Source organism: Drosophila ananassae, chromosome 3L (genome assembly GCF_017639315.1).
Source record: "Drosophila ananassae strain 14024-0371.13 chromosome 3L, ASM1763931v2, whole genome shotgun sequence".
NCBI classification, from domain to species: domain Eukaryota; kingdom Metazoa; phylum Arthropoda; class Insecta; order Diptera; family Drosophilidae; genus Drosophila; species Drosophila ananassae.
In genome coordinates, this window is record NC_057929.1 from 13,161,760 (window position 1) to 13,185,477 (window position 23,718).

Consider the following 23,718-nt stretch of genomic DNA (forward strand, 5'->3'; position numbering starts at 1 on the left):
TTAAGGTAACTTGTTTAAAAATATTAATATTTAAAACATTTCAAACTAATAAATTGAAAAAAAATACTGAATTTTTAGCAGTCCTTTTTTTTGAAGCACAGTCACACTGCACCTAGCAACAACAATTCTCAGTCCGACCAAAAAATAATAGAAAATATAAAAACTATGGCTGGGCGTGAAGCTGTGAAGCGGGCTGTGCAGCAGGTGCGTCCCATCCTGTCCGTGGACCGGGAGGAAGCCCGCAAGCGTGCCCTCAATCTTTATAAGGCTTGGTACCGCCAGATTCCCTACATCGGTGAGTGCTCCCCGTTATGTCATCAAACAGATACTCCTGAGACTATATAAACATCGTTATACCCTTGCAGTCATGGACTACGACATTCCCATGACCGTGGAGCAGTGCCGGGACAAGTTGCGCGAGGAGTTTGTGAAACACCGCAACGTGACCGACATCAGGGTGATCGATATGCTGGTCATCAAGGTAAGACATCAAAACAGATCTTTATGCGCGCTAATTTTGCTCCTTCTTTCAGGGCCAAATGGAGCTCAAGGAGTCTGTAGAGATCTGGAAACAGAAGGGCCACATTATGCGCTACTGGAAGGAGTCGCAAGACCCCAAGCCTACGGATTTCCTCTCAAAATTCATTCAGGGCGTTAATTAGTTACAGATATTCAAAATAGTCTAAATAAAACCTCGTTTGAAGTGTAAATACGAAAAACACTGATTGTGGCGCTTTTCAAACGCATAATAGTTGCGGTTTATTGAGATTGTGACTTCAAAAATATCTTGTTCTGCCTATAGATACAAATAATATGTACTCTACAGTTTGGTCTAAGTCTTCTGAGCAATGTGGTCGGTTTAAGTGAGGTGCAGTGTTCTGGTGATTTTCAATGTGGTGACAGTCTTCTAGCTCTCGTTAGCTATTGTTCATGCAGCTTGTTTTTTTTTTCGTTAAATCTACGGGTAATCGGATCGGTTATCAGTTCAGGGAATTAAGTCCAACAGCTTGTCCAGTGCAGTGGAATTGGTGAAGAGATCTGTGGTAATGTCGTCGTAGTCAACGCCCAGGCTCTTCAGTTCGGCGAAACAGTCGTCCGTAAAATCGGGAATCTCCAGAGAGTTGTTTGATTTGTTAAATGCATCGTGACGGTTGGTGTAGCCCTTTTTCTCTCTAAACATTTCAGCCAGCTGCTCGTCGGTAAGCTCGATGCCATGCACCTTCTTGGAATGTTGGCGAATCCTGCAAAGCGATCACTAAAGTCATCCTTTTCTTTGATAAGAACGTGACTACTTACTTGCTTCGATCGGCAAACTCGCCAGTGCAGTTCTGACACTTGTAAGGATACTCCATGTGCTCGTACTGGTGTTGACGCCACCGCGACCTGGAGGCAGCCTCAAAGTTGCAAACTTCGCACCGCCAGACCTGCTTCTGATGACTCCTTTGCTCGTGCTCCCGCATCAATGCAAAGTTCTGGAATTTGTTGCCGCAGGTAAGGCAGCTCACTTGCTCCTCGTTCACATGGGCCCGCTCATAGTGGACCCTCAACTCTGCGGAATTCACATAGTTCAAGGAGCATTTGTCGCATTGAAAGTGGCGTTCCGAGTGCCTCTTCCTGTGCATAGCCAGAGTGTCAGCACTCTTGAAGCTGCGATGGCACACCTCACACTCGTGAAGCGTTTCCACGGAATGGAGTTGCTGCAAGTGCAGCTCATACTTGCGAACGCTGCTAAACTGCTGCTCGCAGAAAGTGCAGTGGACAGGATCCTTAACCTGGCAGAAGCGCTGGTGGCTGTGCAGGCTGGCCTTTTGGTTGAAGACTTTGTCGCACACACTGCAGATATGCGACTCCGTGGCTACAACCACAACCTGTGTGGGAGTGTGCACTCTGGTGTAGTGTTTCCTTGCCGAACGCTGATCTTTGAAGATACGCGCACAGGCTGGACAGTTCTGCTGGACGTAGCAGTACATTTCTGCAGGATTACACAGAGTTAAGTAATTAATCCTGATTTTAACATTAATTCTAAGCTTACCAAAGTCACCATCTATTTTGTGATGGTCGATAAGATGCCTCTGCATTTCACTCCTGTCTTTTGTCTCATAACTATTACAAGGACGGCACTTGAAACTTTGATCTACAAGTAAAAACTCCTTGAATTATGAAAAGTAAAGGAAAGTATTAACCCACTTTTGTTCAACCCAATAATGTCATCCTCCGCCATGTACATCTTGTGAATACTTTTGTAGTGACTTCTTAGAAGTTTGGCATCCGTTTGGGTATATTGGCAAATTGTGCATTTAAGAATAGGTATATTGGTGTTTAAGACTCCACTTGTCGGACTGCCCGATGCCTCTTGAAGAGGTTGGCTTTCAGAAGCTAAAAGAGAACACTTTATCCGTAAATTTTAAATAATTTTATGTTACCAGCTTACGTTTTGAGACGTTTTCCGCTTTTGTACTACTGTCATTATCGTTAAGTGTCATGTAGGAAGCGCGTTGTATAAGTTCGCGCTCCGCATCTGGCAGGCAATCGGGTACTTCTCCGTTTTTGTTATTAAAAGTATAATTGTTATTATTTTCGCCATTCTTGCTTTCCGATGAAGTGGCTAAAATAGCACTTTGTGTTCCTTTTACGGACGTAATACTGCTCTCAAAGAAGGTTTCGCTGTTCTTGGCATCCGAGCCGTCGTTCTCGTCCTCCTCCTCAAGATTGTTGGTGTCGTACTTGACATCGAAGAGTATAACTTGAAAGTTTTGTAAACGATTAGAACAAGCATCTATTGTTAAAAAGAAACTACATACCTTCATCTTCTTTGGGGGTCCTTTTACTGGCCGAAGCATCTGCATCCAGTCGTGGGACTTTGGCTCCACGCATGTAGAGGACATTCTCCTCGATGGGACCTGTCGTCGCGCCCTCGTAGCTCTCCACAAATTGCTCGAACTCCTGACTGAATTGGTTCCAATGCAGCGACTCACTGCTGGCCTTTCGCTTCAGCTCCCCAGTGGGACTCGGACTGGGCACCTTCACAGTCTTAGCTTCAGCGTACAACTTGAGATTCGAGTCCAAAGCCATCTCCACAAAGTGCATAGCCACCTCCAGGGCGCGACAGCAACGCACACAGATCTGCATTGGCCACAAGTAGCCGCCGGGGCTGATGACCTGCATGTCCATGTTGGTGCACTGCTTCAAGCTTTGTCCATAGGTTCGGGATTTTTGCAAGTTCGGTACTGCAGCGTCCAGAGCGACGGTTTTCCGGTTCACCGAGAGGCACGCCCGGCACTTTCCCGCATTGGCCTTGTTCATGGTCGCCAGTGATGCTTCCGCAACAACTGTTGGGACATCCATGGTTATTTCCTTTGTTTTGTTCCTCGCCTAAGATAGTTCTTCTTTTGTTTGGGTTAAAAGTGATTTCGCTCAAACAATGTGTATTTTTGCGGCGCTCTTTTATTGGGGAAAAATCAGTGTGACCGTGCGGCACTTGCCGCAAAATACGTTTCTGCCTCTTTTTGGTTATACACTTCCCGTGGGCGGACAGCAACTCTCCTGAACGGACAGATAATTTTATTCTTCTTTAATGAGGATTTTAGGGAGTCCTTGTTACCTTTTGCTTCTTGATTCTTCTTAGACTGTTCATAGACCCTCCTTGTGAATTGAAATGAAAGAATGCCACCACACAGAGCCGTTGGACCGCGGATATTGTTGACCGTAGAACAGAAAATCGAACTGATTGAGGCCCAGGAACGGGAACAGCTAAGCGTGAGAGAGCTGGCGAAAAGGTGAAGTATCCTTTTGTCCTTCCTATCATAAAAATTGGCTCCAATCTCTAGTGTCCGCAGGTATAATATTGGAAAGACCCAGGCCTCGAAAATCATTCAAAATAAGGAAGAAATCAGACTGGAACTGAAGAGTGGTAAGATGCATAGGACCCAGAAACGACGGAATCCCCTGTCCCAGCAGGGATCTCACATAGACGAACTGTGTTTCGAATGGTTCACCATGACCAGGAGCGATGGGATGCCCCTGAACGGCGAGATAGTCCGCGAAAAAGCGAGGGAGCTGGCCGAGCAGGCTGGCTACTCCGGATTTACGGCCTCCGCCGGATGGCTGCAGAAGTGGCAGAAACGCCACAACATATCGTACAACCCGATGGATGACAGCCTGGTTATGCAGCCATTCGAGGCGGTTCTGGTGAAGAGTGAACCCATATTGCCGGACGATGACTGCTCCGCCAGCAGTGTCATCCGTCCCATCTTCACCATCGACGAGGCTATGATGCAGCTGTCCCGTCTGAAGGAATTCGCCAAAGATGACTACATATCCTACCAGCAACTGCACAGTCTGGAAAATCAATGGAGTTGGAAGTGGAACAACATGAAGAAGGAAGTTCCCTGACATCCATAATCTCTCCCAGTTGTTGTTCGAGCCAAAGTAGTTTTATTTATAGGGTACTTTATTGAAAAACCATATATAAATGTAAATAAATAAATACACATGCGTCTGGAACTAACCTAAGCTTCGAAATAAAGTTAAGAAACTCATAGACCAATTATCTGGAATTACACCTATTAAGGACTTTTATTGCTTGCAAATGTACAAAAAAAAAAAAACGGTGATCGCTGAAGCAATTGCTTTGCAATACAATTTTTGGTGCTTATACTCTACGGAGCTGGTTCTCTTTGGCCAATGCAGAGCCAGCTGGTGGAGATTGCCTTAATCGTCGTCACATTGTTTTCAGATAATTACAATTAAGGCTTTTTTTTGTTATATATAAATTACATATTGCCACTGAGGCGTATCGTATCCTAGTTTAAAGTGGTACTACCAATACTTGTCATACACAAGGCTGTCGACTTGATTTTTTCGACGTTGTTGTCTATATATTTGGGCGCAATGGCCGATCTAGTTTAAGGTATGGTAAGGTATTCTTAGTCTAGCACTTAGTTGGGATAATTTCATGACATTATATGCGCGGCTTTGTGAGGAGGGGAACTTAGGCTATATATTTAACTTTGTACAATGTGCGATGTGTGTGCCATTACTAGCAGGAGTATGAGTCTCAACTATTATGATATATCCTCTGTAGATGTTTGAAGACCCGGTTCATCTTTCACTTCAGTTTTGATTTCCAAATCCTTGCGTCGCACTAGCTGTCCCTGGCAGCTCATCGACTTTAAATCGTGAGAGTTGTTGGAGTTTACGTTACCGCGGAAGATTACGGCTAGTTCCTCATCGGTTACATGTATTTTGTGAACTTTCAGAATATGTGAACAAATCCTATGGAAAGACAAAAAATAATTGAGAAACAACGTCCAAATGTAGAGAATAAATGCAACACCTACCGTCCCCGACGCAAATATGTTCGATCACAATGCGGACATTTGTACAACGTTCCACTCTTGTGCACCGACATGTGGTTACGCAAATGTAGGCTAGTCATCATCTCCTTGTCGCATATGTGGCACACGTGCCGCGTCTGTAAGTGCGTCGCATTCTGATGCCGCACCATGTGGTGCTTGTACGCGAACGTCTTGTTGCAGTTGTTCAATGTGCAGCGGAAGGTCTTCTGCCTCATATGCTTGGCCTTCGAGTGCCGATCCAGTTCCTGGTTGGTCGCGAAAGACTTTGGGCAGAGCTTGCACTGAATCTTGCGATTCGTGTGCCGTTTCATGTGGAACTTCAGCAAGGTTAAGTTTCGGTAGCTGGTGCTGCAAATGGCGCACTTATGCTGATATCCATACCGATTAGATTCCGTGCTCGAGTGCACCATCTCGTGCTTCACCAGCTTTCCCAGTTCGTCGAATGTCTCGCTGCATAACTTACACTTGTAGGATGGGGTTCGCGGCAGTCGGGAATTGGAAGGTGTATACTTCTCTTCATGTGGCGAAGTGGACAGAAACTTGTCCGTGCCATTTAGGAGGGTGCTGGGATTGGAGTGGGTATTGGGCGTGGAGGAGGATTGCTCGGCTGGGACATCGGATATCAGGTCACAGTCTAAATCGAATGGCGTGGGCGTGGGGATCATTGTCGAGAATGTTGACGATGTGGATGAGGCTACAGTTGTGATGGTTGAAGTTGATGTTGTTACAATGGTTCCAGGATGAGCTGACGATGCTGTTGATATGCCTGCTGATGGGAGAGCTGAGGTCTCCAGTGAAACGACGTCGATTTCCTCTTTGGGTTGTGTTAATTCCGCTTTCATTGATGCTCCTTCTCCTGCTACGTCTCCATCATCTCTGCCTGTTCCCTCTGGTAAGAACAATAGTAATCAACGATCATTGTTCGTCATCGAACAATAATTGTTTTAGTTTATCAATCGATGGGTTCGTGCGCACACGTTGGGCATGGTGGGAATTGGAATTTGAGTTCAATCTTGCAAGGCTATTCACTCTCTTACCGCATTCCCCATTGCCATCGCCTCCGCCACTTTCAGCAGCAGTCGACGATACTGTCATCTTGAGGTCTGGCTTATCCTCATCCTGAGTGCTGCTGGCCGGCCCGGATGTGGTCGCCGTGGCCGTCGTTGTTGTAGTTGTGGCCGCCGAACTGGCTGTTGCATGGGCTGATGGCATCTCGATGATCGTCTCCACCAAATGGCTTCGCTGCAGATGCCGAACTAAGGTGCTCTTGGCCGCAAACGAGCGAATGCATCGCGGGCACTCAAAGGGCAGCTCTGGAAATAGATTTTAATTTATTGAACGCCATGCCATGCAGATGTTAATGGTTTTAATGGGTTTCAAAGCCATGCAACAAGGGTGTTAAAGGCACCTGCTATGCCAAAATGTACTTACTGCGTATAATAAACACTTCGTTTGCATGCACTGATACTATAGAGGGGGGAAAGAATGATATTTTTTAATTAGAAAGATTCTTTATACATTTTATTATATTATTATTATAGTTTTATTAATTTACCCCCATCGTTGATGCCGTGGTGGGCATTCAAGTGCTTTCGCATCTCTCCATCCGGCTCACACTCGAACGGACACTTTGCACACATGAGCATAGGATCTAAAAATGGAATAAAATTACTAATATATCCAAACCTAATGCCTATTTGAAACCTACTCTTGTTCAGGTTCGTTTCGATCTTTTCAAGGCTAGTGCGTGCCATCGTAACCTTATCACCTTTGGCTTGGACCATATCCCTTGTGGGCATGCGCTTGTGCACAGTTTTGTAGTGCCTGATCAGAAGTCGCTTCATGTTGTACAGATTGGTACACAATTCGCAGCGATAGGGGGCCAGACCTTAAAGCAGACAACATGTAAGTAATTTATATTAACTGGAAAGGAATCAGTAACCTACCCCGATGCACAAACATGTGATTCTCAAACTTGTACTGACTGGTGAACTTTTTGTTGCAATAAATGCAGTAGGGCTTCTGAAGATGCTTCGACTGCTCATCATCGAAATCGTCCACGTCGTCATCGTCACTGGTTAGCAGCAGGTTTTGGTCAGTGGCTGCATCATTGTTCTCATTCTCATCCTCGTTTTCGCCCTCATCGTCCTCCTCCTCGGCCGCCACCTCCTCGTCTTCGTCAAAGTCCTCGAACAGGTTTTCGGCATCAAAGTCCAGGCTGATATTGTTGTTATCAATAACGATGTCGTCGCCATCTACCACGGGCATGTCATCAGCTGGAATGGTGCATATGGCAGCCACGTCGGTGTTGTCAATAAAATCCTGCATGTCGCCGAACATGGAAATATTTTGATTGGAAGTATTGGCCGGCGCCTGTGGAACGGATTCCTGGGCCGTCAAATCGCCCTGGGAGATTTCTGGAAAGATTTCGAATGAGCCGCCAGTGGTTCCGGCAACTTCTGTCACTGGTGGCGCATGTACTGCGTCAATGGAATTGGAAGTGGCCGCAAAAAAATGCGGCGTGGCATCTACCACCGCATTGATGACCTCGGTTTGGGCAACGGATGTCGTTGCTTCCACCGGCAGCTGCTGAAATTGCCCCTGTGTGTCTGCAACTGCAGGAGGACCTGCAAATAGTTGCATTAAATAAATACAATAAAATAAATAATAATTCAACTCAAGGGGCTTACAAACGGTTAAGTTACAACGAAAATTTTTTGGTTAGTGTGCAAAAGAAAAGTCTAAGAAACATAAATAATATACATAATCCTGTTCACGTCCTTACCGAAAGCCACAACTTGTGATCACAATCCCTCCATTTGCAGCAGTAAGCGCTCTTATCATAGATTGAATTGAAAGCATAGCTTAAGATCTTTTTTGTCCTTATTTTTTTTTTGCTTTTTGCTTAAGGAAAGCCCCAGGACCCTACCACCGCTTTATAAAGGCCAAGAAACACTAAATGCAATCGTGATTTACTAATAGAAAGTATAAATGCTAGGATTTTTAATACATAAAATATGTGTGGCAGCAACATGGACAATTTTCAAATATATATGTTTCTCTTTAAACTATTTACTAATATATTTACATTATATTCCTTACTTCTTTTGTAAAATACAGACTTTTTAAGTCGGTACAAGGGTTGCTAGAAAATTTAAGCCGAATGAATTTAACAAAAAAATAAATAACAAAAAATAAAATAAATAGGAAAAATAAATACTTATACCACTCAAAATAAAAGTTAAAAAACAATAACTGAAATGGAATTGTGATCACAATAGATTGTAAAAACAGAAAGAATCTTAACATATTCAGTTAAAAAACTTTCTTAAAAAAAAAAATAACTTTGATTAAAGAATAAAAACAAAAAAAATTGTCACCAATTAAAGCACAAAAAAACGTTCATTGGCGACTTATTTCCTAACGCTCCGCTATACCGTAAAATGACGACCGAACCAGCATAAGCGCCCTGGTTATTACTTTCTCAAGACTCACATTTGATGGGTACGTGGTTTTCGGAAGAGCTTGTCAATGGCGGAAGAGTCGGCGGCTTCTCCTCCATAGATGGATCATCGGTTTTGGCATTCTGACTGCTATCTGCCGTCCAGCTGGGACGCAGCTCCACATCCGTCGGCTGGACCGTATGACTTTGTGCATAGTGGACGCGAAGTTCGTTGACAGTACGAGTCTCAAAGAGGCACATGTCGCATGAGTATGTGCGCACCTCCTGCTTTATACCATCCGGTTTCTCCGCAACTCCCTCCGGCCGGTGGTGCTGGCTCTGATAGTGCTGGATGAGATCGGCACTGCGCAGTGAGTAGTATTCGCACTGATCGCAGAAAAACTTGGGCAAATCTGTGTGGGTCAAAAACAAAGCATATTAGTCATTGTGGATGCTTAAATATATGCATCGGCATTTTTGGGTTCAACTAACGGCTGTGCGTCAACTGGTGAGACTTTAGACGTGCCAAAGTGGCGAATGTTTTGGGGCACAATTTGCATTTGTGCTTGTGCACTGGAGATCCAAGCGGCGCTGGCTTCTGCGTTACTGAAAGCGCAAAACGAAAAGTCCTATAAGAGTTCGTGTGCAATGATGAGAATCTTACCTTTTATTTGCGGGAGCACATCCTCCACAATCAGCTCATTGACATCGATGTCCATCCCCTCGTTCTCGTCGCCCCCCAGAAGATTCTGCAGGTTTATGTTGATGGAGGGGGGATGGGGATTTGAATTTGCAGGCTTGCTATCATCTATATACTCAATGACCACGCCTAAGGATGATGATAAAGTAAGTAAACAGAGAGTCATGGTGAACACAGTCAGATAAAACGCACCGCCTCCGTTGACCTGCTGTAGAGATCCATCTGGCAAGACAAGATACTCGGTGCCGATGCTCACGTTTTGGGTATCCATGGGCGGTAATGTCGAGGTAAGAGTGTCCACCCCCGGCGCTGCCTCGCCCATTGTGGCCGCCAGCTGCTGTTCAATATCCCGCAGTTGGTCAGCGTCGATCGGTACCGCTGAATAGTCCTCCGGCGTCAGTACTGTGGGTATCAGCAGCTCCATATCCTCCATGGTGCACACCTTCACCTCATCCTCCTTTTTTATGGGCTCCAGCTTCACCTTAGAGAGCTCCTCTGCCTGGGCAGGGGTTTGGTTGTGGGTCGAACGATAGTGATCGTGCAACAGACGCTGCTTCAGTGTGGTATAGCTGCACATTTTGCAGTGATAAGCAAGTCCATCTAATAGGAATAGGGGTTCCATGTTATAGCATGACTGAATTTAACCCTTTTTTGTGTAATGTATACCTGCATGAAGGCGGATGTGCTGCTTTAGCTCCAAGCGATTGTAAACGATGACTCCACACACCTGGCACTCGTGGCGCATTGTTTTTAGGGGCTTCGTCCTTTCAGTATCGCTCTAAAAATAAAAGTAAACATTGAGGCATTTCATGGGGGATGTTTACCTCCCCCTCCCACTTTTTTTCATACAAACCTCCAAATGTTGTTCCAGCTCCTGGCCTAGGGAACCGTTGACGCGAGTCTTGATAACCTTATTCGGACACAATTTGCGACACAGGATGTCGTGCGCCCGAACTGCGTTCTGGAGGAAGTAGTAGGCTACCTGAAGGCTCTGGCTGCATTCGATGCAGATGTACTGAGGAAGCTCGGCCGGGTTTTCACCGCGTGTACAGTACAGCAGACAACGCAGTAGCGGAATCTTGTCCTTTGCCTCCGCCGGATCTAGACTGCGAGCCACCGTCACAGAGTCCAGCTTGAGGAACTCGGTATTCATCTTCAGACAGCAGCGACACGCAAACTTGAAGTCCGCTCCGTCCGCTTGGGAGCTCAACCTTTTGTTCAACGCCATCTCTCACATAAGTTGGCCGCGTTTCATTTGATGGCGTCCGCCTGCTTGGGATCGGTATGAAGCGTTTTGTGATTTGCGGCGGCCAATGGGGGCACTATTCCGTTTGGGATTGGGTTGTTTTTCTCCACTTTCGCATAAAGCCTCAAACTAATAGCGCGTTACCTGCACTGTATGCGTGTGTATGTGTGGAAAAAAATGTGACCGCATGGGTTGTGCAAAAAATGCTTAAACTGACTATCGATAACCGATTACAGGGCGGGTCGTTAAAATTATATTCTAATTTATGGCCCTTTTAATGGAAAAAGAAGCAAAAAAATCTTTTATAAAACTGACAAATGAAAGAAACATACATATGTATATGTATTAAAAGTTTGTTCTATTTTAGGAAATTAGTATTTACAAAAAATACTTTTTTTCATAAGAGTAAATATATACAATAAAAATTATTAGTTAAAGCTGCGTGGGATCATCAATGTCCTCCTGGCCTTCAACCTCAACGGAATGAGATTTTATAATTTCATAAAACCCTGATTATTTGGGACTATATCTTTTCTAGAATGGTTCTCTTTGGTGAATGTTCCTCATGTGGTTTCTCAAGGTGTAGTTCTCCCGAAACTTCCGTTTGCAGTAGGTACAGTCTAATTTTGGTAGTTCGTGTTTCCTCCGATGAACAGCCAATGCGGAGCTCGTCTTACAACTTTGGCCGCATAAATCGCATATATAATTCCGCAGGCCACTATGCATAATATGGTGCTGCTGGAAATCCCACTTCGAGGGGGCATTGTAGTCGCACAAATGGCACTGCCACTTCAACGTTTTTAAGTGGTATCGTTCCTTATGCTGACGCAGCCTGGAGGCGTTCGGGAATCCTTTCTGGCATATCAGACAGGTATTCGGATTGGGCCCTCCATGGAACCGGAATTTGTGCAACTGCATCTGTTGCTCGGTTGGAAACCGCCGATCGCAATCCTCGCAAATGGCTATCGAGACGTGCTTTGTAAGTATATTTAGGTAGGAATTAAGAAAGATATTAAATAGGATACATTTTAATGTATTTTGCAAAAAACATACCTTATTTTCATGTTCTAATTGATCAAATTCCTGTTCTGACGCATTGAACTCATCTTCTTCGATCAAATACTCCACATTGGTGAACTCTTCTTGTTCATCATCACTGTAGCTAGCTCCCAGGGCTTCTGCCATTCCCGACTCCTTAAGGTTTGCCAGTTCCACCTGGACTTCGTCCTGGATTTCATCATCGTTTATCTTTCTGGCACCCGAATGGTGGATGGACAGATGCCTCAAAAAATCCTCAAATTGATTTCCAGAAAAGGTGCTTGTGCTACAAAGGCAGCACTTGATTAAGAGCGTAGAGGCCCCATCTGGATTAAGGTAAACACGACCACTTTCCACATAACCACCCATAACATATTTGTAAACAGAGACCTAAATAATTGTAAACAAATAAACTTAGAGGTTGCAATTTGCAAGTGCGCATAAATATCGATAGGTAATGGTTTGTTATTTTAAGAGAGAACATAAAATAAACAAATTTTAATTATTTATAATGTTTATTATATAAATGTACAGAATTGGCATTGCCCAATTTAAAGTTTTAAATAATAATATAAATATAATAATATATAAAAAACACATATTTTATTAACCGATATTAGCCGATATCTTAAGTTGCACCACCCCTTATCGCTATCGTTTTTTTTTTGCAGTTTTAATTTCCCAAAACAAAAATCTAACAAGCAAATGAAATGCGCAGCGATTTTCCGCCTTTGGCCATCCGGATTTGGATGCACAAGCTGAAAAAGGGCGTGGCCCTGCCTCCGGCCACCCTAGAGAAATGTTTGGTGACAAAAATGAGCGCAGGTAAGTGGAGAAATCGAATCCAATTCGACAAACTTTCAATGATTACAATTTGTTTTCAGAGGCAGCTACCTTGTCGGTGGCAAATGCGTGTGAAAGAGGCATTCTGGTGCCACGGACTGAGGGAACCCGGAGCAAACGTGTCAGCCTCGCCTTTTGCCAGAAACTGAACTCCCTGTCGATACCTGGAAATGATCCCTACTGCTACGAGTGCCACCTGCCCGGAGTCTTGAAGGAATGTCCGTCCTGCATACGGAGCTTCCACGAGAACTGCCAGCGCAAAGAGCCAGAAAAGCCCAACTACTGTGTACCCTCGGACAAGGGACAGCCGTACAGGCTACCGCAAAACGAATCCGACAAAGAAGCCGAGAATAATCCAAGTGAGGAGTTCACTCAATCACCGACTCCGGAGCCTCTATTGGACCACAATAGTAACATAAGTCAGGGTCACGTTACTTCGGACACTCCAGATTTTCTTAAGCACGAAAACTTGGAATGGGACGATGATGTTTTCTTTGTAAGTGAGCGCAAGGGAGCTCGCCAACGAAAACAGGCTAACGTCAAGGACGAGCAACATCCAAACTTGGATAGTGATACTAGTAGTGAGCTGGAATATTGCACCCGGTGCCGTCTACTCAAGATGGCCTCTCTTCACAATCCTCCGCAGTTGGATAAACAGGAGCTAGCCTGCCTTCTCAAATACTCTTGGGGAATCCACCACTCCTGGCTGACCACAGACGTTTCCAAATATATGGCGAAGAACTGGAACGATCGTGATAGGGCGCTGGTCAAACGCATACTTTTCAAAACCAAGATACTTGGTTTGGCGGATATCGAGCGTAGCATAGCGGCCAAAAAGTATAGGTACTTGACAGAGTTTCTTATGGATCTGCTTGATCTACAGCATAATATTGCTGTTTTCTTTGGACCCAAGAGCGTGGAGTATACTGCGACAAAGTGGCTGTTGAGAGACGTAACGCATGACATCCGGGAGATCCGTCGATGTCCTGACTGCTTTCGATATTCCCACGAGGCCAATTTATCAAGCCTTTGGTTTGCGAAGCCTTGTCTTCAGCGCCATGAGTTGGTATTTGCCAAACAGACAGGGTCACCTCCCTGGCCCGCCAAGGTAGTAGTCTTCTTTAAATTAATTACGTTTTTCAACTAATTTAATTTTGCGTTGCAGGTAATCAGCGTGTCTAAACGAAAGCCAATTAAGTACGATGTTCGATTTTTCGGAGGCTCTCACTCGAGAGCCCTTATCTCTGAACGTGATATCATTCCCATCGAATCGGACATACAGTCGCACATTAAACCGAAAAACTCCAAGGCGTTGAGTTCTGCCTTACGAGAACTCCAATGCCACATGATATTGTCCCACTACTCTGCTTCGCAATTTGGTTTCCATGCCGATCCTGCAATAGCCGAGAATCTCATTCAAGTAGCCTTGTCTCACTGCAACGAGTCCTCGGAAACTCCACAATGGACAAAGAAACGAAAGCTAAACTCCTCCACTACTGAAGCCACTAGCGCCAATTCTCCAGTGCCCAATCGAGTCTTGCCGGCACGTCGCTGCTCGATTGCATTTCGAAGTGAAGCATTGCAAGAGTCGCGTTCAAGCTATGCGGACAGTGTCACCTATCAGAATCTGGCATCTGAAATCATTCAGGCAAACGAGGAGTTGGTAAAGTGTCAAAGCGAATTAGCCATCATGCGTCAGAAACTGGATGCAGTGAAGAGGAAGCGCTGGTGCCATCTCTGCTTGGAGGAAGCAGCCTTCGACTGCTGCTTCAGTGCGTCTTACTGCAGTGGAGACTGCCAGCGACGGGATAAGCGACGCCACCAGACAAATTGTAAAGTAAAACAATAAACGTTATAGACATACGTTATATATTCATTATTGGCTGATTTGTTGGCTGATTTGGAAACCGAATAGGGAGCACAATATGGCCCCCAGCGATGGCTGTATCTTTTCCAATAATGATTCGATTCTTGAGCGGAATACCTTAAACGATTTGTGGATCGATTCTCCGTCAATCTGCATCAAAATCTGAGAACAAAATATTTTTTAGATTTTTCATCCAATTTTCTGGGCGATCCCCTTCAAAAGTGCATGGAGTCACAATATGGCCCCCAGCGATGGCTGTATCTTTTCCAATAATGATCCGATTCTAGAGAGGAATACCTTAAACGATTTGTGGATCGATTCTCCGTCAATCTGCATCAAAATCTGAGAACAAAATATTTTTTAGATTTTTCATCCAATTTTCTGGGCGATCCCCTTCAAAAGTGCATGGAGGCACTATGTATATGGCCTCCAGCGATGGCCATATCTTTGCCAATAATCGTCAGATTCTTGAGCAGAATACCTTAAACGATTTGTGGATCGATTCTCCGTCAATCTGCATAAAAATCTGAGAACAAAATATTTTTTAGATTTTTCATCCAATTTTCTGGGCGATCCCCTTCAAAAGTGCATGGAGGCACTATATGGCCCCCAGCGATGGCCATATCTTTTCCAATAATGATTCGATTCTTGAGCGGAATACCTTAAACGATTTGTGGATCGATTCTCCGTCAATCTGCATCAAAATCTGAGAACAAAATATTTTTTAGATTTTTTTGTCAAAATTTCTGGGGGATCCCCTTCAAAAGTGCATGGAGGAACTATATGGCCCCCAGCGATGGACATATCTTTGCCGATAATCGTCCGATTCTTGAAAGGAATACCTTAAACGATTTGTGAATCGATTCTCTTTCTCAACTGGTCCACTCAGGTGTGACCCCTTGGAAAATAAGTTTCTAAATTTTGATCAAAATTTAAGAGAAGATAACATTACCTTTTATTGGAAATTACCTTCACCTAAGCCCTCTGATAAACGTGTCCCCCCGCAGACTCAAGCCATAAAACTGCGGCAAAAAGGTCAAGCGAAAGGTCAAATCGAATTGCCGAAACGTTGAAAAGGGTTCATGCAATTTAGGAGTGCAGGCGAGCGAGCATGTGAATGCAGCCGAGATTGAAATGCGGGGAACGGTATTTTATGAATGCAGGCCGGCGGGAACGACCGTTGAACGGCATCCCAAAATAATTGATTTATGCCGCGCTGAGTCGACGATTTTGGGGGCTGGCCGGGGTCCCCCGAAAATGGAAATGGCCAAAATGGTGTTGGCACCTCGGCTAGTGCAAGGTAGCATGGGCACCCACAAATAGATAGAAACACATTGCTGTAATAAATATTTCACTTAGGGGCCCAAAAGCAGTAACAACATCAGCACACGATTAACGAATAGCCGGGTTTCAGGTTTCTGGTTTCGGGCTTCAGACCGAATCGACTCCCCCCTCCAAAGTCGGAAGTCACGTTTAAACGTTTTCGCTAAAAGTTTCACACAGCGGATGATTGATGATGAGCCACACTACCAGATACAGATACTCACGCACACACACCGCGCGTGTGTACTGCTATTACTTACCTACATATGTCGGTACATGTACCGAATATGGTCATTACGGTCTGGGCCATGTTTATCTTGGGCCGGCTTTAATGCACTTTCGCACATGAAATAGTAAATCATTTTTGGGATATGACTTGCCCCCTTAATTAAGCCCCAAAGGGGGAGGGACTGAATCAATACCATCTTCCTCCTGGCATCTACTACCATTTAGTGCCAGTCATTAGTGTTTGTTGGCAAAAATATTTGCTCGACACACTCTTAGCCTTTGGCTGTGGGCTGTGACTGTGGCTGGGACTGGTCCTCTTGCATTTTGCAATCAAAATTTCTGTCACTCGATTGTCAATATTTGGAGAAAAATTTCACAAAAGAACCGGAAGAGAAGCAGTAGACGAATTCCTACGGCAATTAAGAATATTCTTGCCAAAATAAACATTTTTGGCTCTTCATGTGTTTTTCTCCGGCTGGCTGTCTCTTGCCTGTTTACATTTCGAATTGAGTTTTAATTATGTGCACACTTCCGAGTGGCGACAGGAGCCTGTCTATTAAAGTCTTCTCGACATGGCTGGATATTTTTCATCAGGCTGTAATCAAATTAGTCTCTTGCCAATTTTAGCTACACTAATTTGTCTGTGTCACGAAATTTCTTACTTGCTTATCTCTCACCTTCCAGGTTGTCAAAAGCCAGGAGCTCCAGCCAGGACTCCCTTAACTTAGTGGAGCATTGTGACAGGCTGGAAGGATTTATTGGCTCGACGTCGCCTGCCTACAAGTGCAAGGATCCTTTTAATCAATTCCATGAAGCAAAGCAAAATGCTGTCAGAAACAGAGCAATTAAAATATATATGTATAGTTATAGTAGTAGATATATATTAGCTTATGCATTAGCTTTAATAATTGAGGCATTTAAATAACGATTCAGTTGTCAAATAATCTATAATCTTTTTGGCTTTTAGGCTGCAATTCATTTTAAATTGTTCAGTATTCCGGAAGACTTTGCTACAATGAGGCTGATGTTTCTCGGGGCCTGCCTTTTGTTTCTCGGGACCTGTCAAGGATATGTCCGTTTCACCAATCTGAAGTGCGAGAGTTTGGACGAGAAGTTTATCCTTTTTCCCACCTGTCGTCTAAATGTCATCGGAAGAGGCGTCATAGCTGCCAATGTATATGCAAAGCTTCTGAAACTGCCAATTACTAGGATGGTGATGAGATTTAATATATTTCGAAAGTTGAATGGCTATCATCCGTTTTTGTTCAATGTTTCCCATGAAATATGTCACTTTCTAAAGAATCCGAATCGCAAGCAGGTGTTCTACTATTTTCATAGGGCATTTATGTCTTACTCCAACCTGGATCACCCCTGTCCCTATAATGTGAGTACTTTAAGCCTTTCTATTCCTTAGTAATAAATTTTTCCCAGCATGATGTTGTTGTGAGGAACTGCTCTTTGGAGGACAAGATGTTTAAAATGGTTCCCTTGCCCAAAGGAAGCTATAAACTTACCCTGGAACTGGACAATGGAGCCTTCAAATGGGTTGGCATTGTATCCATATATCTGGATATTGATGTGGACAAAAAAGATTAATTTTAACTTGGATATGTAGTACTTTAAATATTGTGTCCTGTGTAGTTTCTAATATATTGTCCTTTGGTGTACGAATTGTACTTTATGTACGGGAATATAAGTATATATTTCTTTCCTTCCATTTATTTGCCATCTGCTGCCAGCTTAAGCTTCACTGAAGCTGTTCAAATGTCGACGGCTTTCGGGACTTTAGCCTTGTCCTAAACTTGACCATTGCCAAGGATATGGAGCCTCCCACTCGGCGCCTTTCCGGCAACAGATGTCGAAGTATTCGGAATTATATCTCGTATCTGGCGTTCCAAAAAAAAAAAAAAACAAACATGGAATGCAATTTCAGCCGCCAACATGTGGAAAATGCTGTAGCTTGTAAATTTTTTTGGCATGCGACAAATATTTCCCACAGAAGGGGAGCCAGGACATTAATTTATTGCCGGCGACAAGTGCAACAGCACGCTTCAGTGCAATGTGCAACATGCAACACCAAACGAACCAGGCCCCATCCATTTCAACAGCCTCCCCGGAGATGAGACTTAATGAGTCTATTATGGCAGATAATGGTACCCTTCGAGAATTTAGATGAAAAGCCGCCATTTGTGACAGTGTTTAGGGTTCGTAAAGTCTGATAATGTTGGGATTAAATGTTCAGAAATGCCTTTGATTTGGAATATGCGTCATTTGCGGGTGGGGTGGTCTCCTTACATAACCGTAACGAACATGAAAATGAGTCGCAATCTGGGTGAGTGCCACTGCCCCACCCGAAAAAGCCGAAACTTCTGATCCGCCATCAGTAGTGAGTCAGCTCTGGGTCTCTTGTGAATATTTATTTTTTTTGTTCAAGAACTTTATATGGCAAATTTCGAAGAACACCACACTCAAGTGTCATTGGCCAAAAGTTTTGTGTCTCAAGAGTGGTCGTAAACTATCGCAAACATTTCATAAAACCACTTAAGATATTTACTAACTTCCTGGATATAATCTCCGAATTTATGAACTTTAACACGAAAGATATTGTAAAGTAAATTTTTTAAATACCTAAATTAGATGTCATCACTTTCAAATGAGTTGACTTTTCTTTTATTAACTCGCTAATAAGAGCTGACTTATCATTTATCTGTCAAAGAAACTTAAAAATCCAAAGCCATATCCATTTCCTGTCTTACTTTTCCCCCTCGAACCGGAGCTGCTTTGGCTTTCGAATTTCTTTTAAAACCAATTATCAAATCATGTCGCTGCCGGCTGACAAACTCATTTATTTAGCTTGCTGCACTCAAAACGGCGACAGGCCCACATACATCATACTTGCACTTGGTGGGGATTCGGGACTCGGAGCTGGAGTGGAGTGGAGTGGAGTCTGGAAAACCTCCTCATCCCATTTCATGTCCATTTCCTCACTCCTTAAATGAAGCCTAATTTTGCTTTCATTTCTTACGGTTTGTTTTTTTCAGATACACAAATAAAAAATATTTTCAGACAATAATATTAAATATGAATACTTGCATTTTTATTTTTAAGACTAGACTACTAGTTTTTTCCTCTGTCTGTTTGTTTTCTAAACTAAGACTGCCCTTTCTAGAGACCACAAGACCACGACCAAGACCCAGACCTAGTTTCCGCATCCAAAAAGTGTCAGACTGTCACCGAGGCCTGAAATTGTCATTACTCAGTGTCTATTCCCTCGTTTACAGGTTTTTGGAAATTACAATTTTGTGGGGAGTGGGAGGCCTTTGAATTTCCAACTAATTTTAATGTGTGACAATTAAGTTTTCAGTTTTTTTTCTACGATTTTTTTTAGAGACTTTCTCAGTCACGAGTTGCAATGCCCACATCGACGTGCAACTGGTTTCTTTGTTGTTACTTTTTTTCATGAATTTTCAATTGATTTATTTTGGTTTTCTGCTATTTTCCATATTCTCGCCAATTCGTTGGCGCTCAAAATACATCAGCATAAATCACTGGCGGATCTCTGGTAAGCGCCACAAAAACGGCAAAAAACTCCACAGCACCGAGTGGATATAAGGGGGGGGCACAAAAACAGCGACATATTAAATTTACAAGTTGATTTTGATTTATGTGCAATAAGCATACGGACAGACACACAGTTGTACAAACTCTCGGATTTGTTGTTGCTGACGGCGTCTGCAGACGCTAACTTAATTTAACTTGGCTCCTTCTTGTTGTCACTTATTTTTTATTTTTATTTATTTATTTATTTTTTTCTCAATTTAGTGCTTGCGCCGCCTGTCGCTGGCAATTAAGCTGGGAAATCGCGAGCGGTTTTTGGATCCGCCTTTAAAAACCATAAAGGTGGGGTCTAACGATCCCAGACCAACCCCAAAATAATAGTATTTCCAATGCTTTTTTATTGTTAAGTACTGATATGTACAAATTGTCTCTGATTTTTTAATGGCTCTATAAAAAATAGTACTCCAAGACGTCATACAATTACAATATTTATGATTCGAAGTGGTTTTATGAGAATTTGTTGTTTAATCTTAATAGGTTAATTTTCTAGATTGTAAACTGTAATTATCATCCATTAAAGCTCTTAAAATTATTATAATATTTTGTATTATTACAAATTAGTGGTATAAATAGTACTACTGAGTAATCAATTTAAAGATTTCCTAATTTAAAACACCCCCACACTTAATTTCAATGCACACAGATTTAATTTGCTAGAGCACATTTTCGTGTCAGCATCTAAAAGCTTTGGATGGGACTCACATCAGCATCTGCCCCACCACAGAAACCACCCCCACCCCCAGATGATTTGGCCCCCCCAATCCCCAGTATTCCTGACAGCTTGTGGGCGGTTTTTTAGCCCCACAGAAGTTGCTCCTCCGCCTGTCGCCTCAACTTCAAACTAACAGAACAAACACAGAGAGATACAGATACAGATAGAAGGCAGCGTGTATTAATTAAAACTGAAAATTGCAGTTTCGCATTGCAGGGAATTAAGCCCCATCACACAACACCGACAGCCCACAACCAGAGCAGCCTCTTCTCCTCGGGCGTTTTTTAAAAACCTGCAATTAGCGGCGAATATCTCTGGGCCTGGGTAATTTGATAAGTCCTTGAAACTTGACCCACTTTTCGGGGATACGCTAATGAAGTCCATCCGAGAGGGAATTTTTATTTCACTTCTTTTACCACCTCCCACCCTGGTCCTCCGGCCCCCTTTCACCCCCACCTCACATCATTGATTGCCGGGCCGTCGTTTATTTTTACGACGCTTTCGTTTAAGCACTGGCATTTAATGTGAAATTTATCATTTCGCTGCCACGCCCCCACCCCTCGACAAATTGTCGGCCTTGGACAGATTTTTTATTGCATTAACATTTCACGCAGCCGAAAACTGATATTTTAATTTTTTAACTTTTTAAAGTTTGGGGGCGCCGATGAAAGCTTGGGGACTCTGGTTGCAAAAAGAGAGTTCCTTTTTGGCAAAGAACTCCTTTTTTTAGCTGCAACTTTTAACCGCAACGTGTCTGCGCGGCAGTTGCCCGGGGGGTGGCAATCAAAAAGAAACCAGGAAAAATTAAATTCACAGGAGTTTTCACTCGAATGATCGAAAAAGTTTTTTGACGTGCTGGTTTATCAAAGGAAAGTTAGGAAAACTCTCATGTGTTTTAGAATTGAGCAAGCCGGCATGAGTTTTATGTGAAAATCCAATTATGAGGCTAAAACTAGTATATCGCAAGGCAACTCCATTTTATAGTTTTGAATATGGCGCCAAATTTAGCTGACTTCAAAAAAAGTTGGCAGCACCACCTCTAAGGAGTTTAATTTGAGGGGGTGAACTAGTTTAAAGCATTTCCTTTCATAGCCCAAATAGATTTTTATTTGGCTTAGACTTGTAGTATTCATTATTTAATCGAAATAATTTAAAATCAGTCCAATTTTGCTAATCCTGGATATAGTTTAGGGGAATTTAAGCCAATTTGTCAAAAAGTTCTAGTGTGACCAGCTATCTCAGTCCAAAAAATACCACACTTCGATTTTGGTATGTTTAATTCTCGCCGCCTGGGCACACCATCATTTTCTGTTGATTTTCAGCAACCGTCGGTTGGTTCGCGCTTGGTTTTCTTGGAATATTTTCCTCGGGTCGCGTTTCATGACTGAAAAACTATACATTTCCAGTTAAAAGCTATGGAAATCCATGTTTCGTAATAAATAGCCCATTGTTTAATACACCAAATCGTACTAAATGTGATTTAAACAACGAGCTAAGGATCCTGACGCCGTCGGCGCGAATAGAGTGAGACACCACTACAGCTCCGATTGTGTGTGCAATTTGTTGATAGTGTTGTAGTTGTTGTAAAAAATGCTCCGCTTGCAAGCGCACTACAGCCCCAAAAAAAACCTAAAACAACAAAAATAAATAAATGGGGAATGCCGGCAAAACAAGCGTAACGTAAATTCGATTGAGAAAAAACAAGGAGGGAGCCAGGCCGAAGGAAGTATGTACAAATCGACAAAGAATACACAACAAAAGTGGAGTGGGCAGCACTAGTGGCGCGCGCGAGTGTGTGTTAGAGTGTGTATGTGCGTGTGAGCGAGGAATAAGAGTGGAAAAGTAAGCGCCGATTGGAGCCAAAACGGAAAATTCAACAGAAATAATAATAAAAATAAAAACAAAAAAAAACCAAAATGCGAGTGGCCTGAGTCGTAAACAAAAAACTCACTTCCAATTCAAATTACCTCGCAACGTAAACGACGGTTTCCAGTTAAAATTCAGCAGAAAAGTTGGCAAGAAAAACAAACATGTCCGGAAAGGAGGGAAGTTGTGATGGATTAAGGATATGGAGCTGGAGCTGGAGCTGGCTAATCGGGAGTCTGCTGATCATGCAGATGGTTTCAGGAAGTCTGGCAAGTCAAGGTGAGAAATAATCTTAAAAAAAAAAGTCAGTTTCAGGAGGTACGATTAAAGTCCCCTAATCTTACCTCCTAATACTCAAATAAAAATTATTTATTTAATCATTTCCTGTAATTTAAGTTTTAAGGCTTTGGCGGTAAAATATTTTCCAGCAAATTGAAAGTTACGGCGACTGATAGTCTGGTCGACGTGCCAAATACCAGGTAAAGCGGCCTCCAGGCCCCAAAAGTACACACTCATAATTCGATTGCTTATATCAACACCCTGCTCCTGATAAGCCGTGTCATATTTTTTCGCACTTTGCCTGGTTTTTTGCGATGGACTGACGTTGGAGCTCAAAAGCCCTTCCACCCATGCGGCCATCATGCGGCGGGTAATTCACCATAATTGCCAGCCATCGCATCACCTGCAGATAAGAACCGACAACAAGAAGGTTGTGCGGCAGAGTTATCACCTCTCGATAATGCCTCGAAATTCGAACATTACTAATGAGGTTCCCTCGAAACGAGATAACTAAAAAAAAAACACTTCCCAACCAGGGAGATTTGCAAAATCGTTGAACCCACAAGTGTTTACCCAGCAATGAGACTGTGGTTTCAGTTTCCTGTGAAAAATATTTCAAACTAGTTGAAAAAGGATCATGGAAACTGTATGCCAGAGAAGTCATTATCATTAGCTCGGAATACAATCCCCTTCCAGCAAGTGCTCTACAAAAAATGCAGGTAAGAGCAGGTACCCAGGAGTAGAATAGGGAATGCAATTAGGATTTAGGATCCTCTGTATAGATGCAGGTTTAATTTATGGTCTTCTAAGGAGATTATAGATGGAGAGAGAGACCGGGGCAGCTGCAACAAATGATTGATTGGGATTTAAAGTAAGCTGGGGGTGGTTTCCAAGGCTTATCGAGTTTCAATTTTCAATTTTGATTTTCCATTTTTTTTGTGCCCATTTTCCAAATCAGAAAAGAAAACATAATCTTAGTGGGGGAGGAGGAAGGGGACAGGAAACCTGGAAATCCCCGCAAAATGCGCAAATAATGCAAACAAATTAAAGGTCCTTCCGAAAGCCACCCCTAAACCGAAAATAGAACCCCTGCCTGCCTTATCAGCTGTGGAATTTATCAATGCCAAGTTCCAGCTACAGCCCCCCCTAAGGAAAAGCCCCCCCAAAAAATAAAAACTTTGGCTGTAAAATATGGTGGG

At 43.2% G+C, this 23,718-nt stretch overlaps 8 protein-coding genes across 11 annotated transcripts in view; 5 read left to right on the forward strand and 3 right to left on the reverse strand.

The window, feature by feature from the left end:
- Positions 1–78: 78 nt before the first annotated feature.
- LOC6496231 (NADH dehydrogenase [ubiquinone] 1 alpha subcomplex subunit 6) lies at positions 79–719 on the forward strand. The gene is made up of 3 exons (XM_001960467.4): positions 79–295; positions 366–481; positions 534–719. Exons 1-3 carry the CDS (start codon positions 166–168, stop codon positions 660–662), a joined length of 375 nt encoding a protein of 124 aa, XP_001960503.1. The 5' UTR covers positions 79–165; the 3' UTR covers positions 663–719.
- Positions 720–728: 9 nt separating this feature from the next.
- LOC6494338 (zinc finger and BTB domain-containing protein 41) lies at positions 729–3,376 on the reverse strand. The gene is made up of 6 exons (XM_001960468.4): positions 2,802–3,376; positions 2,432–2,743; positions 2,188–2,376; positions 2,033–2,134; positions 1,297–1,972; positions 729–1,241 (listed from the first exon to the last, which is right to left on the reverse strand). Exons 1-6 carry the CDS (start codon positions 3,343–3,345, stop codon positions 986–988), a joined length of 2,079 nt encoding a protein of 692 aa, XP_001960504.1. The 5' UTR covers positions 3,346–3,376; the 3' UTR covers positions 729–985.
- Positions 3,377–3,479: 103 nt separating this feature from the next.
- On the forward strand, positions 3,480–4,546 carry LOC6496232 (tigger transposable element-derived protein 3). The gene is made up of 2 exons (XM_001960469.4): positions 3,480–3,776; positions 3,837–4,546. Exons 1-2 carry the CDS (start codon positions 3,664–3,666, stop codon positions 4,390–4,392), a joined length of 669 nt encoding a protein of 222 aa, XP_001960505.1. The 5' UTR covers positions 3,480–3,663; the 3' UTR covers positions 4,393–4,546.
- A 305-nt stretch (positions 4,547–4,851) lies between these two features.
- On the reverse strand, positions 4,852–10,937 carry LOC6494337. 2 transcript variants are annotated; one of them, XM_001960470.4, is made up of 13 exons: positions 10,353–10,937; positions 10,166–10,277; positions 9,692–10,099; positions 9,464–9,628; positions 9,292–9,405; positions 8,853–9,212; positions 7,304–7,984; positions 7,066–7,245; positions 6,913–7,008; positions 6,789–6,824; positions 6,395–6,670; positions 5,340–6,246; positions 4,852–5,274 (listed from the first exon to the last, which is right to left on the reverse strand). In XM_001960470.4, exons 1-13 carry the CDS (start codon positions 10,725–10,727, stop codon positions 5,064–5,066), a joined length of 3,921 nt encoding a protein of 1,306 aa, XP_001960506.1. In that variant the 5' UTR covers positions 10,728–10,937; the 3' UTR covers positions 4,852–5,063. The 2 variants fall into 2 exon arrangements, with proteins under 2 accessions (XP_001960506.1, XP_032306946.1); XM_032451055.2 differs by lacking the exon at positions 9,292–9,405.
- A 147-nt stretch (positions 10,938–11,084) lies between these two features.
- On the reverse strand, positions 11,085–12,234 carry LOC6494336 (zinc finger protein 64). Its single transcript, XM_001960471.4, has 2 exons — positions 11,799–12,234; positions 11,085–11,720 (listed from the first exon to the last, which is right to left on the reverse strand). The coding sequence occupies exons 1-2, from the start codon at positions 12,150–12,152 to the stop codon at positions 11,280–11,282; spliced, it is 795 nt and encodes a 264-aa protein (XP_001960507.1). The 5' UTR covers positions 12,153–12,234; the 3' UTR covers positions 11,085–11,279.
- LOC6496233 (zinc finger MYND domain-containing protein 11) lies at positions 12,017–14,494 on the forward strand. Its single transcript, XM_001960472.4, has 4 exons — positions 12,017–12,119; positions 12,455–12,608; positions 12,668–13,734; positions 13,792–14,494. The coding sequence occupies exons 2-4, from the start codon at positions 12,494–12,496 to the stop codon at positions 14,473–14,475; spliced, it is 1,866 nt and encodes a 621-aa protein (XP_001960508.1). The 5' UTR covers positions 12,017–12,119; positions 12,455–12,493; the 3' UTR covers positions 14,476–14,494.
- LOC6496234 lies at positions 14,334–17,745 on the forward strand. Its single transcript, XM_044715890.1, has 3 exons — positions 14,334–14,458; positions 17,012–17,428; positions 17,476–17,745. Exons 2-3 carry the CDS (start codon positions 17,060–17,062, stop codon positions 17,638–17,640), a joined length of 534 nt encoding a protein of 177 aa, XP_044571825.1. The 5' UTR covers positions 14,334–14,458; positions 17,012–17,059; the 3' UTR covers positions 17,641–17,745.
- A 3,916-nt stretch (positions 17,746–21,661) lies between these two features.
- LOC6496235 (neogenin) overlaps positions 21,662–23,718 on the forward strand; it is a 32,821-nt gene continuing 30,764 nt past the window's right edge. For all 3 annotated transcript variants that reach the window (XM_001960474.4, XM_014908209.3, XM_014908210.3), the window contains exon 1: positions 21,662–22,519. In XM_001960474.4, the coding sequence (XP_001960510.1) occupies positions 22,405–22,519 (115 nt within the window). In that variant the 5' untranslated portion in view covers positions 21,662–22,404. The remainder of the gene's footprint in view (positions 22,520–23,718) is intronic.